At 39.4% G+C, this 18453-nt stretch overlaps 1 protein-coding gene across 2 annotated transcripts in view; it reads left to right on the top strand.

Moving 5' to 3' along the window:
• Nucleotides 1–18044, top strand: part of PDGFD (platelet derived growth factor D) — a 254037-nt gene extending 235993 nt beyond the window's left edge. For both annotated transcript variants that reach the window (XM_033204478.1, XM_033204477.1), the window contains exon 7: nt 15415–18044. In XM_033204478.1, coding sequence (XP_033060369.1) covers nt 15415–15540 — 126 coding nt within the window. In that variant the 3' untranslated portion in view covers nt 15541–18044. The remainder of the gene's footprint in view (nt 1–15414) is intronic.
• The last annotated feature ends 409 nt before the right edge of the window (nt 18045–18453 follow it).

The following is an 18453-nucleotide window of genomic DNA, read 5'->3' as shown; positions in this document are numbered from 1 at the left end:
TTTGATTTTTGTTCTGAAAACAATACAAAAGTCATGATAAGTTAGGCAGTAACTTCTGGATTAAACAAAAATTAGTATGTAATAATTGATATTTTCAACTCAGAAAATGTAGGAAATTGTGCCACCATGACCATACTTACTTCAGACAGGGAAACATTATTTTAGACCTACATGGAACATATTTTCTTAGTCATAGGAATTGCTTACTCCACCCCACTGTTGTCAAAGGAAAAAAAATGTTCTCATATCTAGAGAATGCTATCCCATCTATGTTCATTGTGTTTTATTTTTGTATGAACTGATGAACTCTAGATTGGATGTTGTCCTTCACTTCTACGAACCTGAATTTTATAGCCTTTAGTCATACCCCGAGGATAAATGCAGAATGCAGTAATCAGGTTGTAGTTAAAATAATCTAGGAAGTGACAAGGTCTCTACCTAGTAGTAACTGTGAGGAAGAACATTCGAGGTCAGGACTTTGATGTATTTGTGGAGTGCTTTATTTTTATCTTGACTCTATGCTCAGATAGAAGTTTTAGCTTGATTTTAAAAATTACTTATTGTGGGAACAGCAGAGTGAACCACAGACCCCCAAAGACCCTTGCCTCGCAGCCAGTTGGTTCTGAAGAACACTGAAGGCCTGGCTACCCTCCTCCTCTTAGTTCCTTTCTTGTCTCTCCACACAATAACCATTACTTGCAAATTTCTGTTCTCAGTTAATGTGTAGAGGGGAAAACTCTTGATCTCTTTTTTCTGTAGCATGAGTGGGTTTGAAACATTGGCATCCTTTGAAACTGTATCTAAAGCATCTCTTTAAGACATGTGTCCTAGTATTTTTACTTCTAGAACTCTGCAGAGCTCTATAAAATCACTCTGCCAAGTGCTGGACAAAAGGAAAAATAAACATCCATCACCAGCCGGTAACTGCTTACCTGGAACAAACACTCCTGTCATATGCCCCTGAGACTCCTGAAATACCTTTGAGATGTGTCACAATTATCACTGCCAGGTGCCCTGTGGGAAATAGCAAAAGGCTTGTTCCATTTCCAGAAGTGGGGGTTGCTTGAGCCTAGTCTCATTAGGGAAAAATTCTAGTCCTTTATTCTGAGTTCTGTGTCTGTATTCTTACCTCTGAGAAATGAGAAACCAGTTTCCCCAGCTCATGGTTGCAACTGATGAGATGTGAAATGAGTTTCTGTGAAAGATGAGCACCCTTAAGGGGGTAATGAGACCTTGTCACATAACAGGCTTGTGTGATTCTCCACAAATATTTCAGTGCTCCACCTTAAGGAATTTAAATCTGGGAAACTGGAAAGCTCCTAGTGAAGCTAATATCATTGGTTTTTTTCACGGGTCATATTAGTTCTCCTGTAGGGTTTTGAGCAGTTTTCACTGTGCAGTAAAATGTGACTATCTTTATTATTTCTTGCTCTCGAAAGTTTGTAGGTACCCTGTTGAAGTATTTTTCCTCTTTCTTTATAATCATTCAATGCTTCTTGGAATATACTAGATATAGCGTAGGAAAAATGCCTTTTCTTCTACCCTTCCTAGGTTCATGGCTGAGGCCACTATAACAAAAGACAGAATAACAAAGGAAAAGGGTACTCATTTATTGAATATGTTTTACATGACATAGAGGCCTTGGTAAGGAAATAAAGACCCAAAAAAGCAATTCAACCTGATAATTTTTTACAGTAAGTTTGATAAAGTGTGGATAGTTGTGGAGAAATATGATAGGGCAGTGTATGATCTAATGGTAATAAACTGGGGAAAATTAGCAAGGCCTGTTTGTTCAGATTCTTCTTTGTTCTACCTTTGTCTTTGGAGATAAGGATTCTTAGGCCAGGAGCAGTGGCTCATGCCTGTAATCTCAGCACTTTGAGAGGCCAAGGTGGGATGATCCCTTGAGGCTATGAGTTCAAGATTAACTAGGTTAACATAGCGAGACCCCCATCTCTACAAAAAATAAATAAATAATAAATAGAAAAAGGAATTATTTTTAAGTAGCCAAGTGTGGAGGATGTGTCTGTGGTCTGAGCTACTTGGGAGGCTGAGGTAGGAGAATTGCTTGAGCTCAGGAATTCAAGGTTGCAGCAAGTCATGATCATGCAGCTGTACTCTAGCCTGTGTGACAGAGTGAGACCACATCTCAGACAAAAAGGTGGGGGGAATTCTTCTTTATTCTTGGTATAACAGGGGCACCTCTCCCATGAGGGTCTTATGACTTGCTACATGGGAAGGTCAGAAAATCCTAGGTTTTATGACCTCCTTCAGGATGGAGGGTGAGGGGAAGGTCAGAGTGATCTTTGTGCTTTTCTTGTTTTCTCAAATTCCTTCAGCTTAAAATATTTGGGAGTACAGTGTCCTGAACCCCATCACAGGATATAAAGGATACTTTGGGTCATGATTTATGTTAAATGGAGGATTCCAGAAAAACATATTGTGTAGACAATTAGAAGAAACTATTATTTCAGTTCTCTTCTCTTGATAGTGTATAATGAAGGAACAGGATATTCCCTAAAAATATAGTTACCTATTAAATTAATACTCACTGTTTTTCATGATTTGGTGCCTTGGCTGTATCCATTTGGTCAACAGCCAAAAACATAGGGAGCATCAGAGAGATAAAGATAGATGTTAATTTTCTCTGTTCTTCCTCTCATAATTTTGTCAGGATTCTTGACATAACCACCTGCACTATCTAATAGAACTTTAAGCAGTGATAGGAATAACCTGTATTTGCACTGTTCTATATGGTAGTCACTAGCAACATGTGGCTATTAGGCGCTTGAAATGTGTGTAGCACAAATAGAAACTAAATGTTTAATTTCATTTAGTTTTAACTAATTGAAATTTACATCACCACACAAGGCCATGACTACCTTATTGAATGGCACAAGCCTAGACCTGTCTCTGATTCTGGCACATTTATAGCATCTAGAATCATGTACATATCTGGACAAATGAAAAAAAAATGACTTTTTCTTATTTTAAGGTAGAATTTTGTATTAAACATTTGCATTTTATCACAGTTTAAGAGTTAGGAGATGTATCAATAAATAGGTAAAGATTATCCTCAACTTAATGATGGTTAGATTTAGATTTTTTTTTTAAATCTTTCAGTGGGTTTATGGCGGTTATTAGTGCATTTTCAACTTAAGATATTTTAACCTCCAGTGGGTTTATCAGGATATAGCCCCATCATAAGTCAAGGAGCATCTGTATTTATACATGAAGCATGAGGTTAGAGTAATATACCGTTGACCTTCAGGCTTGAGGTAAAAGAATAGTACTTTGTTTTTACATGTTTGAAACATCTGTTATTGAAAAAAAAAATTACCTAAATTTTCAAATTGAGACCAAAGGAACAGAAAACACATTTTGTGCAAGGAGTTTTCATTCTCTAGCAATAGGGAGGGAGTTTTTGGGTCATGATTATACCCAACCATAACAAAAGTCAAGAAAATCTCTTTTCTCTTTTTTTTTTGGAAACCACATAGCTAGAACTTGTGGAGTCTCTCTGACTCTTGTCCTTTCTCCACCTTTGAGTGAGGCCTCATGATCTGTGATGTCTTCCTACCAAGAGAGGGCAATAGAGCAGAAAAATGGCAGGACTAGAAAAGATGTGGATTCCGGTTCCAGCTTTGCCATGTGGAGGGGCAACTGAGGACCAGCCACTTAAAACTTCCAGGGCCTCAGATTTCCTCACTTAATCCCCATAATAACCTACAATTCTGAGTTCCCAGGCAAGCCTGAAATTACATCATATTCATTATCTGTTGTTAAACTTTATCCTGCCCCCGAAATCTTATCTTACTGAAATTGTGTAAGGAATAAAAACAAATTGGTGGTTGAAATGCTAGGTAAATGCAAAAAGAATAAAGATATGATCTGGAACAGTAAATGTTTATAGACTCCTTGTAAAAAAGTTAATTCACTCATCTTGACAATGGCAATGATAACACCTGTGCTTCTTACCACCTGGGGATACTGGGTGAAGGAAGGCATCTGAAGACTATAAAGTACAAGACAGATGTGGGTGGAATTAAATAAGAGCCTGGTCTGGCTTTCTCAGTTCTGATTACATTTCTTCCCTGATGACTCACTTACAAGTTAGTGAACTCCTTGTTTAAGTATTACAAACTGTGCACACCCTCTCCCTTCTCAATCTAGCTTCACATCAGGCCTTCCTCCCAAAGCAGCAAACTTGCCACATGGGGCAAGGTACTCCCCAAGCAGACAAGGCCCATCTGTGTCATGAATGATACCCAATGCTAATGCCATTCTCTGAAATTTAGTGCCCAGCCAGGCTTTCCATTATGTTTTTTGCAATGGGTAGGCTGAACATGTAGTCATTAATCCTCTAATGTGCTGTCAAAATCATTTAACTATTTAGTTCTGTAAAGTTAAAATTGCAACTGAGTACACCTCATAGTAACCCTAGAGTCTCACAGAAAGCGTCTATTTGAAGTAAGTATGCACAGATGCCATGATTGCATTTTCAAAATTCATGAGCATGTTATAAACCCCACTATAACCCAGCTTTTTGTCACCTTCAAGCTTAACTTCTTAGTATAATAGTGTTGAGCTGTTTGTCATTTATGTCTTTTTAACTGAGTACTGTGTCTTGGGACTTGATATCCATCCTTCTGTTACAGTGCCAGCCACTGCTGTGATTATTGCCTGCAGGTTGAGTAATTACTCAGGGAGAAAATAATATGTTATCCCTTCTCAAGATATTTTTGCTTGTACAAATATTTTGCTTGTCACTTAGATTTCAGAATAATTCACTAGCATCCCTTAAAAATATTGACTCTGTGTACATTTTTTATAAAGGCTATAAGCATGAAAGAGGTCAAAAGAGAAGCTTTTTTTTTCCTTAAGAAACTGTGTGTGCTGAATACAGCCTGCTTTAGAAATTAGGAAGAGGCCGGGCGCAGTGGCTCATGCCTGTAATCCCAGCATTTTGGGAGACTGAGGCAGGTGGATCACCTGAGGTCAGGAGTTCAAGACCAGCCTGATCAACATGGCGAAACCCCATCTCTACCATAAATACAAAAATTAGCTGGGCATGGTGGCACGTGCCTGTAATCCCAACTACTTGGGAGGCTGAGGCAGGAGAATCACTTGAACCTGGAAGGTGGAGATTGCAGTGAGCCGGCATCACACCATTGCACTCTAGCCTGGGCAAGAAGAGTGAAACTCCATCTCAAAAAAAAAAAAAAAAAAAAAGGAAGAATCTTAAACTCTTAATGATTTGGGTTTATATAATGCATTTGTCCTGAAATATGTACTTGTGTTCCTGTGTCAGCCATTAATTTGAGAACTGTTACAAGGCCTTAACAGCCTTTTTTTATATTCCCAATATAAAGAACCTGACTCAGGAGATAGCTTTTCTGCCTGGTATTATTTTATTAGTGTAAATAGCTTTATGGTGAAGATTTATTCAGAGGCTTATTGGCAACAAGGTGAGTAACTGTAATTAAGTATATTTTGTGATGAGGTAATTTGCAAAACTGAGCATCTTTGATTTTGTACAGTGGTATGAAACCCAGTTGGCTCAGTCACACTCCATTTAGTAGACATCAGGTTTCCCTGGCTTTGTGTGGTTTTCCAGGATGGAGAGGAGTCAAGATCCCCATTTGCACCCATAGGTGTTAAGAAACAGCTGGTTGCCCCCCCGTGGATTTGTTATTTCCAGTTGTGTGCTTGCAGCTGTGAATCATAGCTCAGAAAATAAGGAAGTGCTATGTGAGGGTACCTATTAACAAGGTACCTATTCAGCTCCTATAATTAAGTCAGTGCTCCTTCCCTTTAAAGGTGACCAGGTAACCTACAACCAGCCAGTTTGCTTTCCCAGATAAAGGCTTTTCATTTTTCTACATGCCCTCAAATCAGCCTTGCTTTTTTCCTCCTTTCAGTGCTGTGTACCTGAACCTAAGACTATTACATGATCTGAAAGCTTTGAACATCAGTGCTGTGATCATCCAGTAAGGCAGTCCAATTTCCACTTTGTTCAAATAGTGCTTTCCTGTCTTGTCTGGGAAAAAGTATCTGCCAATTCATTCTTCTCTTCTTATCAGCAAAACACACATATACCGTGCTCACGTTGCTTAATATAAAACACAGAGAAAATCCCTGAACAATCAGAAGACCAGTTAGAAAAACTGCCCAGGCTCTTGCTCTCATCCCAAAGCACACACTTTTATTTGCCATCAAATGAGAAAGCAAATCGACAGAACTGTGATTTTACAGGGGCCAGTCATCACCAATTATTAGGCCTTGATAACAGTCTTTGAACAAGGAATATTTATCATGTGCTCAGCTTCTTAGGAATAATTTCCCTCTCCTGCATCCCCTAGTTCTCAAATCTCTTTTACAGGCCAGATAGTCTTGGAAAATAGCAGCTAATTCATGTTGGAGAAATTCTTGGCAAAGCTATGGGAATCCAAACCCCAACCCCTTCCAAGGCACCTATTGTAAGTGCAATAGAATTGCAAGAGAAGATGATAATAGAATCAACTCTCAAAACTGGCCAACTCTCAAAACTGGCCTTTGGACTAGCTTTACCAATATCAAAATTTCTGACACTTTGTCTCCCTAAAGAACTTTCTTAGGGTATTCCTTCCTCCACCCCCTGCCAACTTTGTACTCACAAGCCTTTTGAAGTTTTGCTACAAACAGATCTCCATCTTCCATTCTGCATCAGCAGAGTGCCCTAACTTGATTGAACATTAAACGAATGCAGTGATTTATTCTCTGCCTCACTGCACCGTCTGTGGAACAGCATGGCAAAATTTCTTTCTGTTAGATGAAATTACTATCATTTAGATGAAAGGATTGTGCAGACCGTGATGCATGAGTGCAGGGGACTCTAGGCATCTAACCTTCACCTAGGACAAAAGTTCAAACAAAGCATCACAGGTCTCCCTGCCCGTTCACATGGGGAACCAGACACACCCTTGAGACACAAAAGTAAAGTGAAGGCATGTTAGAGAGGCCTCAAGTCAGAATATGCTAGGAGCCTAAATGTCCTGATCCCAGGTCCTGGTCCCAGGTCCAAGTCGGGGGAAGACCCTGGACAAGGTACTTATCCTCCTTTAGAATCTCAGCATAAAGTGGGCATAATGATACCTTTTCCACTATGTGAAAGACTTGTCTGAGGGTAAAAAGAAAAAAAATCGTGCCTGTGCAAATTATCAAAAACTGTAAAATGCTACAGAATTGTTTGATGGTGCCATGACCAAGTTTAGAATCTAAAAGGAAAATAGGACAAAATCAAAAATAAAGGCTAACAGGAATCTAAGAACATAAAGTAAATAATATATTAATCTGAATATGTAGTATATTAGAAAACAAGTATGGAATTTTACCAAGTATATGTCTATGTAATAGCTAATGTTTCACTAAATGAAGGCCACTGAAGGAAAGAAGGGTTGGCTTCTGTTTAAAGTACTAATTTAAGAAATTATGTTTAAACTTAGAAATTTAAAAATTAATGATATACTTATTAATTTACAAAATGCTGTATTGATACACAGGTATTAATATACAATGACTTTAGTGGAACCTGATTTGTTTTAAATTGTAAAGGATATTATGTTAACAAATATATAAAAACATAAAACACATTTTACTTATTTATGGCCACTAATGATCTTCATCAGGGCAACGTGTTTTTTTTGTTTGTTTTTTTAATACTTTAAGTTCTGGGATACATGTGCAGAACTTGCAGGTTTGTTACGTAGGTATACACATACCATGGTGGTTTGCTACACCCATCAACCAGCCGTCTACATTAGGTATTTCTCCTAATGCTATCCCTTCCCTAGTCCTGCACCCCTCAACAGGCCCTGGTGTGTGATGTTCCCCTCCCTGTGGCCATGTGTTCTCATTGTTCACCTCCCACTTACAAGTGAGAACATGTGGTGTTTGGTTTTCTGTTCCCGTGTCAGTTTGCTGGGAATGATAATTTCCAACTTTATCCATGTCTCTGTAAAGGACATAAACTCATGCTTTTTATGGCTGCATAGTATTTCATGGTGTGTATGTATCACATTTTCTTTATCCAGTCTATCATTGATGGGCATTTGGGTTGGTTCCAAGTCTTTGCTATTGTGAACAGTGCCACAGTAAACATATGTATGCCATGTGTCTTTATAGCAGAATGATTTATATTCCTTTGGGTATATACCCAGTAATGGGATTGCTGGGTCAAATGGTATTTCTGGTTCTAGATCCATGAGGAATCACCAAACTGTCTTCCACAATGGTTGAACTAATTTACATTCCCACCAGCAGTGGAAAGGCGTTCCTATTTCTCCACATCGTCTCCAGCATCTGTTGTTTCCTGACCTTTTAGTGATCACCATTCTAACTAGCATGAGATGATATGTCACTGTGGTTTTGCTTTGCATTTCTCTAACGACCAATGATGATGAGGTTTTTTTCATGTGTTTCTTGGCTGCATAAATGTCTTCTTTTGAGAATTGTCTGCTCATATCCTTTGCCCATATTTTGATGGGGTTGTTTGTTTTTTTCCTGTAAATTTGTTTAAGTTCTTTGTAGATTCTGGATATTAGCTCTTGGCCAGAAGGACAGATTGCAAAAATTTTCTCCCATTCTGCAGGTTACCTGTTCACTCTGATGATAGTTTCTTTTGCTGTGCAGGGGCTCTTTAATCAGGTCCCATTTGTCTATTTTGACTTTTGTTGCCATTGCTTTTGGTGTTTTAGTCATGAAGTCTTTGCCTATGCCTATGTCCTGAATTGTATTGCCTAGGTTTTTTTCTGGGTTTTTATGGTTTTAGGTCTTACATTTAAGTCTTTAATTCATCTTGAGTTAACTTTTGTATAAGGTGTAAGGAAGGGATACAGTTTCAGCTTTCTGCATATGGTTAGCCAGTTTTCCCAACACCAGTTATTAAATAGGGGATCCTTTTTCCATTGCTTGTTTTTGTCAGGTTTGTCAAAGATCAGATGGATGTAGGTGTGTGGTATTATTTCTGAGGCCTCTGTTCTGTTCCATTGGTCTATATATCTGTTTTGGTACTGGTACCATGCAGTTTTGATTACTGTAGCCTTATAGTATACTTTTAAGTCAGGTAGCATGATGCCTCCAGCTTTGTTCTTTTTGCTTAGGATTGTCTTGGCTATGCGGGCTCTTTTTGGTTCCATATGAAATTTAAAGTAGCTTTTTCCAATTCTTGGAAGAAAGTCAATGGTAGCTTGATGAGGGTAGCACTGAATCTACAAATTACTTTGGGCAGTATGGCCATTTTCATGATTCTTACTATCCATGAGCATGGAATGTTTTTTCATTTGTTTGTGTTCTCTCTTATTTCCTTGAGCAGTGGTTTGTAGTTCTCCTTGAAGAATTCCTGCACATCCTTTGTAAGTTTTATTCCTAGGTATTTTATTCTCTTTGTAGCAGTCATGAATGAGAGTTCACTCATGATTTGGCTCTCTGTTTGTCTATTATTGGTGTATAGGAATGCTTGTGATTTTTTACACTTTGATTTTGTATCCTGAGACTTTGCTGAAGTTGCTTATCAGCTTACTCAGTTTTTGGGTTGAGACAATGGGGTTTTCTAAATATACAATCATGTCATCTGCAAACAGAGACAATTTGACTTCCTCTCTTCCTATTTGAATACACTTTATTTCTTTCTCTTGCCTGATTGCCCTGGCCAGAACTTCCAATACTATGTTGAATAGGAGTGGGGAAAGAGGGCATCCTTGTCTTGTGCCGGTTTTCAAAGGGAATGCTTCCAGTTTTTGCCCATACAGTATGATATTGGTTGTGGGTTTGTCAGAAATAGGTCTTATTATTTTGAGATATGTTCCATTGATACCTAGTTTATGGAGAGTTTTTAGCATGAAGAGCTGTTGAATTTTGACAAAGGCCTGTTCTGCATCTATTGAGATAACCATGTGGTTTTTGTCATTGGTTCTATTTATGTGACGGATTACATTTATTGATCTGTGTATTTTGAACCAGCCTTGCATCTCAGGGATGAAGCCAACTTGATCATGGTAGATAAATTTTTTGATATGCTGCTGGATTTTGTTTGCCAGTATTTTATTGAGGATTTTCACATCGATGTTCATCAGGGATATTGGTCTGAAATTTTCTTTTTTTTGTTGTGTCTCTGCCAGGTTTTGGTATCAGGATGATGCTGGCCTCATAAAATGAGTTAGAGAGGATTCCCTCTTTTTCTATTATCTGGAATAGTTTCAAAAGGAATGGTACCAGCTCCTCTTTGTACCTCTGGTAGAATTCGGCTATGAATCCATCCGGTCCTGGACTTTTTTGGTTGGTAGGCTGTCAATTACTGCCTCAATTTTAGAACTTGTTATTGGTCTATTCAGGGATTCGACTTCTTCCTGGTTTAGTCTTGAGAGGGTGTATGTGTGTTAGGAGCCAAAAAGGCCAAAGGGATCGTGACCAACTAAGCATTCCACTGGAGGCTACTTGATCAAACAGCAAACTGTTTATCATGAATACAGAATGTGGGCAAACTTACTTCTGTGCCTGTCCTAGAAGGTTTACTGAGGGCCGTCACTCCCTGGCACTGGCTCCTTGAGGTTATCTGCTGGGACATCTAGAGCCTATTGTTTGTGGAATGCAGTCTTGCAAACCTACTCTGGACCTAGCAGCTGACCTCTTCTTCCACCCACCTTCTCGCTATCTCTTTTGCCTAATAAATACAGAGGGCTGTGTAAAGCTCAGGGCCCTTGTCCAGTAGAGGCAAGGTGCCCCCTGACCCCTACTTCCAAACATATTCTTTTGTATTTGTCTTTTATTCCTGCATTTGCCCCCTTTTGTTCAGTCCCCCAAGGTCCATACAGTTAACATATGTGTCCAGGAATTTATCCATTTCTTCTAGATTTTCTAGTTTATTTGCATAGAGATGTTTATAGTATTCTCTGATGATGGTTTGTATTACTATAGAATCAGTGGTGATATCCCTTTTATCATTTTTTATTGCATCTTTGATTCTTCTCTCTTTTCTTCTTTATTAGTCTGGCTAGCAGTGTATCTATTTTGTTGATCTTTTCAAAAACCAGCTCCTGGATTCATTGATTTCTTTAAAGGGTTTTTTGTGTCTCTATCTCCTTCAGTTCTGCTCTGATCTTAGTAATTTCTTGTCTTCTGCTAGCTTTTGAATTTGTTTGCTCTTGCTTCTCTAGTTCTTTTAATTGTGATGTTAGGGTGTTGATTTTAGGTATTTCCTGCTTTCTCTTGTGGGTATCTAGTGCTATAAATTTCCCTCTACATGCTACTTTAAATATGCCCCAGAGATTCTGGTATGTTGTATCTTTGTTCTCGTTGGTTTCAAAGAACATCTTTATTTTTGCCTTCATTTTGTTATTTACCCAGTAGTCATTCAGGAGCAGGTTGTTCAGTTTCCATTAGTTTGCAGTTTTAAGTGAGTTTCTTTTTTTTTTTTTTTTGAGACGGAGTCTTGCTCTGCCACCCAGGCTGGAGTGCAGTGGCCGGATCTCAGCTCACTGCAAGCTCCGCCTCCCGGGTTTATGCCATTCTCCTGCCTCAGCCTCCCGAGTAGCTGGGACTACAGGCGCCCGCCACCTCGCCCGGCTAGTTTTTTGTATTTTTTTTAAGTAGAGACAGGGTTTCACCGTATTAGCCAGGATGGTCTCGATCTCCTGACCTCGTGATCCGCCCGTCTCGGCCTCCCAAAGTGCTGGGATTACAGGCTTGAGCCACCGCGCCCGGCCGAGTTTCTTAATTCTGAGTTCCAGATTGATTGCACTGTAGTCTGAGAGACTGTTTGTTATGATTTCCATTCTTTTGCATTTGCTGAGGAGTGTTTTACTTACAATTATGTGGTCAATTTTAAAATAAGTGTGATGTAGTACTGAGAAGAATATATATTCTGTTGATTTGGGGTGGAAAGTTCTGTAGATATCTATTAGGTCCGCTTGGTCCAGAGATGAGTTCAGCTCCTGGATATCCTTGTTACTTTTCTGTCTCATTGATCTGCCTAATATTGACAGTGGGGTGTTAAAATGTCTGTTTATTATTTAGACTCTCACTATTATTGTGTAGGAGTCTAAGTCTCTTTGTAGGTCTCTAAGAACTTGCTTTATGAACCTGGGTACTCCTGTATTGGGTGCATGTATATTTAGGATAGTTAGCTCTTCATGTTGCATTGATCCCTTTACAATTATGTAATGGCCTTCTTTGTCTCTTTTGATCTTTTTTGGTTTAAAGTCTGTTTTATCAGAGACTAGGATTGCAACCCCAGCTTTTTTGTTTGTTTGTTTTCCATTTACTTGGTAAAACTTCCTCCATCCCTTTATTTTGAGCCTATGTGTGTCTTTTCACGTGAGATGGGTCTTCTGAATACAGCACACTGATGGGTCTTGACTCTTTATCCAATTTGCCAGTCTCTGTCTTTTAATTGGGGAATTTAGCCCATTTACATTTAACGTTAATGTTGTGTGTGAATTAGATCCTGCCATTATGACGCTAGCTGGTTATTTTGCCCGTTATGTGATGCAGTTTCTTCATAGCATCAATGGTCTTTATAATTTGGGATGTTTTTGCAGTGTATGGTACCAGTTGTTCCTTTCCATGTTTAGTGCTTCCTTCAGGAGCTTTTGTAAGGCAGGCCTGGTGGTGACAAAATCTGTCAGCATTTGCTTCTCTGTAAAGGATTTTATTTCTCCTTTGCTTATGAAGCTTAATTTGGCTGGATATGAAATTCTGGGTTGAAAATTCTTTTCTTTAAGAATGTGGAATATTGGCCCCCACTCTCTTCTGGCTTGTAGGGTTTCTGCCAAGAGATCTGCTGTTAGTCTGATGAGCTTCCCTTTGTGGGTAACCTGACCTTTCTCTCTGGCTGCCCTTAACATTTTTTCCTTCATTTCAACCTTGGTGAATCTGACAATTATGTGTCTTGGGGTTGCACTTCTTGAGGAGTATCTTTGTGGTGTTCTCTGTGTTTCCTGAATTTGAATGTTGGCCTGCCTTGCTAGATTGGGGAAATTCTCCTGGATAATATCCTGAAGAGTGTTTTCCAACTTGGTTCCATTCTCCCCGTCACTTTGAGGTACACCAGTGAAACGTAGATTTGGTCTTTTCACATAGTCCCATATTTCTTGGAGGCTTTGTTCGTTTCTTTTCACTCTTTTTTCTGTAATCTTGTCTTCTCACTTTATTTCTTTAATTTGATCTTTAATCACTGATATCCTTTCTTCTGCTTGATCAATTTGGCTATTGAAGCTTGTGTATGCTTCACGAAGTTCTCGTCCTACGTTTTTCAGCTCCATCAGGTCATTTGTGTTCTTCTCTACACTGATTATTCTAGTTAGCAATTCATCTAACCTTTTTTCAAGATTCTTAGCTTCTTGTATTGGGTTAGAACATGCTTCTTTAGCTCGGAGGAGTTTGTTATTACCCACCTTCTGAAGGCTACTTCTGTCAATTCCTCAAATTCATTCTCAATCTGGTTTTCTTCCCTTGCTGACAAGGAGTTGTGATCCTTTGGTTGAGAAGAGGCATTCTGGTTTTTGGAATTTTCAGTGTTTCTGCGCTGGTTTCTCCCCATCTTTGTGGGTTTATTTACCTTTGGTCTTTGATGTTGTTGACCTTCAGATGGGGTTTCTGAGTGGACGTCCTTTGTGTTGATGTTGATACTATTCCTTTCTGTTTGATAATTTTCCTTCTAACTGTCAGGCCTCTCTGAAGCAGGTCTGCTGGAGTTTGCTGGAGCTCCACTCTAGACCCTGTTTACCCGGGTATCACCAGCAGAGGCTGCCGAAAAGCAAAGATTGCTGCCTATTCCTTCCTCTGGAAGCATTGTCCCAGAGGGGCACCCACCAGATGCCAGCCACAGCTCTCCTGTATGAAGTGTCTATTGGCGCCTACTGGGAGGTGTCTCCCAGTCAGGATAAACAGGGGTCAGGGACCCACTTGAGGAAGCAGCCTGTCCCTTACCAGAGCTCGAATGCTGTGCTGGGAGATCTGCTGCGCTGGGAGATCTGCTGCTCTCTTCAGAGCCACCAGGCAGGAACATTTAAGTCTGCTGAAGCTGCGCCTACAGCCACCCCTTCCCCCAGGTTCTCTGTCCCAGGGACATGGGAGTTTTATCTATAAGTTCCTGACTGGGGCTGCTGCCTTTCAGAAATGACCTGCCCAGAGAGGAGGAATCTAGAGAGGCAGTTTGGCCACAGCGGCCTTGCTGGGCTGTGGTGGGCACTGCCCCATTCAAATTTCCCAGCAGCTTTGTTTATACAAAGCTGTGAGGGTAAAACCACCTACTCAAGTCTCCGCAATGGCGGACGCCCCTCCCCCCACCAAGCTTGGAGTATCCCCGGTCACTCTTAGACTGCTGTGCTGGCAGGAGAATTTCAAGCCAGTGGATCTTAGCTAGCTGGGCTCCATGGGGGTAGGAACTGCCAAGCCAGACTACTTGGATCCCTGGCTTCAGCCCCTTTCCAGGGGAGTGAATGGTTCTGTCTTACTGGTATTCCAGGCACCACTGGGGTATGAAAAATAAACTGCTGCAGATAGCTCGGTGTCTGCCCAAACAGCTGCCCAGTTTTGTGCTTGAAACCCAAGGCCCTGGTGGCATAGGCACTGGAGGAAATATCCTGGTTTGCCAGTTGCAAAGACCATGGGAAAAGTGCAGTATCTGGACTAGAGTGCACCATTCCTCCTGGTACAGTCTCTTGTGGCTTCCCTTGGCTGGGGGAGGGAGATCCCCCAACCCCTTGCCCTTCCCAGGTGAGATGACACCCCACCCTGCTTCAGCTTACCTTCCATGGGCTGTACCCAATGTCTAACCAGCCCAATGAGATGAACTAGGTACCTCAGTTAGAAATGCAGAAATTACCCATCTTCTGCGTTGATCTCGCTGGGAATTGTAGACCAGAGCTGGTTCCTATTCGACCATCTTGCCAGCAACTCCAGGGCAACATGTTTTACTTCAACCAAAGATTTAGATATACCAGCATATTGTATTCATGATTTTATTCATTTTCCTCTCCATGCTAATAATATGCTCAAGAATTGTATTCATCTATAACACATGCCTTGGTCAGAAGGATCTTTATGATAATATTTGGAACCACACTTGGCCCAAAGCAGGCCCTTAGAAAGCTATTAATAAATACCTGCTAAGACACATGAAATCATCTGGGTACTTCAGATAGGTAACGCTAGGCATTACTCTGGGATCAATTGATTCCTCCACTTCAGGGAGTCAATTATTTGTAAAAATGTGTACATTCTAATAGCAATGGGTGCATTCTAATAGCAAGCCCATAGTTTCTGTTGGGTTCTCAAAGGGCTAAGAACTAGTTGTCAAAAAGGTAATAAGTAAGTGGCATCTGACTGAGTTGAACTCCAAAGGCTTTCTAACAGGAGATGTGCTTCTTGTCCTAGGTATTACAGTTTGAGCCTGGCCACATCAAGAGGAAGGGCAGAGCTAAGGCCATGGCTCTGGTTGACATCCAGTTGGATCACCATGAACGATGCGATTGTATCTGCAGCTCAAGGCCACCTCGATAAGAGAATGTGCACATACTTACATTAAGCCTGAAAGAACCTTTAGTTTAAGGAGGGTGAGATAAGAGACCCTTTTCCTACCAGCAGCCAAACTTACTACTAGCCTGCAATGTAATGAACACAAGTGGTTGCTGAGTCTCAGCCTTGCTTTGTTAATGCCATGGCAAGTAGAAAGGTATATCATCAACTTCTATACCTAAGAATATAGGATTGCATTTAATAATAGTGTTTGAAGTTATATATACACACACACACAGAGAAACATATTCATGTCTATGTGTATATAGATCAAATGGTTTTTTCAGTATATATAACCAGGTACACCAGAGCTTACATATGTTTGAGTTAGACTCTTAAAATCCTTTGCCAAAATAAGGGATGGTCAAATATATGAAACATGTCTTTAGAAAATTTAGGAGATAAATTTATTTTTAAATTTTGAAACACAAAACAATTTTGAGTCTTGCTCTCTTAAAGAAGGCATCTTGTACATTAAAAATCAAAAGATGAGGCTTTCTTACATACACATCTTAGTTGATTATTGAAAAAGGAAATATATGGTTTCCAGAGAAAAGGCCAATACCAAAGCATTTTTTCCATGAGAAGCACTACCTATGTGGACCATAATAACCTGTCTCCAAAACCATGCCATAATAATATAAGTGCTTTAGAAATTAAATCATTGTGTTTTTTATGCATTTTGCTGAGGCATGCTTATTCATTTAACACCTATCTCAAAAACTTACTTAGAAGATTTCTTATTATAATCCCACAAGAGACAATGTATAAGCTATAACAGAATTTTGAATTGTTTTTCTTTGCAAAACCCCTCCGCAAAAGCAAACCCTTTCAAGAATGGCATGGGGATTCTGTATGAACCTTTCCAGATGGTGTTCATTGAAAGATGCGGGTAGCTGAGAACTTAAAAAGTGAACATTGAAACATCGACATAACTGGAAACTAGGCGGAATATTTGATAGGATCCATATCTAATAATGGATTCGAACTCTCCAAACTATGCCAATTAATTTAATGTATCTTGCTTTTTTGTTCCTGTCTTTTTGAAATATAGACATGGATTTATAATGGCATTTTATGTTTGGCAGGCCATCATAGATTATTTATAACCTGAAAGCTTTTGTGTATCAATAAAAAAAATCCCATTTTATTAATGTAAATTTCTAATCATATACTTGCTCACTGTTCTGATTTCCTGTTTCTGAACCAAGTAAAATCAGTCTTAGGGGTTCTGGTTCTTAATCTGTGGAGTTTGCTTTAAGAAGCCAATTGTCAATTGTGGTAACACGAGTTTGGCCCTGCTCTCCTACTGTTTAATAGAAAACTGTTTGACATTGGTTAATGGCATTTAGAGTAATTTTTTTCTCTCTGCTTCCTTCGTGTCTGTTTTAAAGGAGACTAACTCCAGGAGTAGGAAATGATTCATCATCATTCTCCAAAGCAAGAGGCTTAAGAGAGAAATACCGAAATTCAGATAGCTCAGGGACTGCTAACAGAGAACTACATTTTTCTTATTGCCTTGAAAGTTAAAAGGAAAGCAGATTTCTTCAGTGAGTTGTGGTCCTACTAACTACCACCAGTTTGGGTGACAGGGCTAGTGAAGTCCTAGTGTCAGATGAGTGACCTAAATATACTTAGATTTCTAAGTATGGTGCTCTCAGGTCCAAGTTCAACTATTCTTAAGTAGTGCAATTCTTCCCAGTTATTTGAGATGAAAGATCTCTGCTTATTGAAGATGTACCTTCTAAAACTTTCCTAAAAGTGTCTGATGTTTTCACTTGAGGAGGGAGTGGTAAAATTAGATACTCTATTGTTCAGTTCTCCAAAATCCCAGGACACAATCGGAACTAGCTCAGGCAGACACTAATAATTAAGAATGCTCTTCCTCTTCATAACTGCTTTGCAAGTTTCCTGTGAAAACATCAGCTCTCTGTACCAAAGTCAAAATGAATGTTACATCACTCTAACCTGAACAGCTCACATTGTAGCTGTAAATATAAAAAATTAGAGTGTTCTACCCAATTTTCAATAAACCTTCCAGGCTGCAATAACCAGCAAGGTTTTCAGTTAAAGTCCTATCTGCACTTTTTATTTATTAGCTGAAATGTAAGCAGGCATATTCACTCACTTTTCTTTGACTTTCCTGAGAGTTTTATTAAAACTTCTCCTTTGGTTACCTGTTATCTACTGCACTTCTAACCTGTAGCCAATAAATCTATTTGATAGCCATCAAAGGAATAAAAAGCTCACTGCACAAATTACATTTCAAAACAAACCCTAATAAATCCACATTTCCACATGGCTCATTCACCTGGAATAATGCCTTTTATTCAATATGTTCTTATAGGGCAAAACACTTTCATAAGTAGAGTTTTTTATGTTTTTTGTCATATCGGTAACATGCAGCTTTTTCCTCTCATAGCATTTTCTATAGCAAATGTAATATGCCTCTTATCTTCATGAAAAATAAATATTGCTTTGGAACAAAACTAATCCATTATTTAGTACTCAATTGCAGTTTTAAAAGGTGTACACTGCTAAAAAAAAAAAAAAAGAAAGAAAGAAAGAAAACTTCAAGGACAACTGTTTTTCACAAATGCATCAAACTGTTTGGAATGACAAGATTGAGTGATTTCTGAAGGCTTCATTTTATAGTGCTTGAGAGAACAACACTTTGTTCCGCAGCTACAGGCTTCTGCTTTGTCTTTGTCCTGCAGCTGCTTGGGGGGCAAGACTTGAGTTTGGTTTTGTTGCTGCTTTGTTGCCTCTTCATTTGACTGTTTCCCCATGAGTCTTATAATGAATTATATTCTCCTCTGACATTGGTCCTCACCTAAGAAAATCCACAGCCCTCTCTTCCTTGAGGCCTGAAGTCAACAACATTACAACCTCATTTCC

The sequence above is a fragment of the Trachypithecus francoisi genome, unplaced genomic scaffold (assembly GCF_009764315.1).
Source record: "Trachypithecus francoisi isolate TF-2019V2 unplaced genomic scaffold, Tfra_2.0 Lachesis_group8, whole genome shotgun sequence".
Lineage (NCBI taxonomy): Eukaryota > Metazoa > Chordata > Mammalia > Primates > Cercopithecidae > Trachypithecus > Trachypithecus francoisi.
The sequence above is the reverse complement of the archived record's forward strand: the minus strand, read 5'-3'. Positions and strand labels throughout refer to the sequence as shown.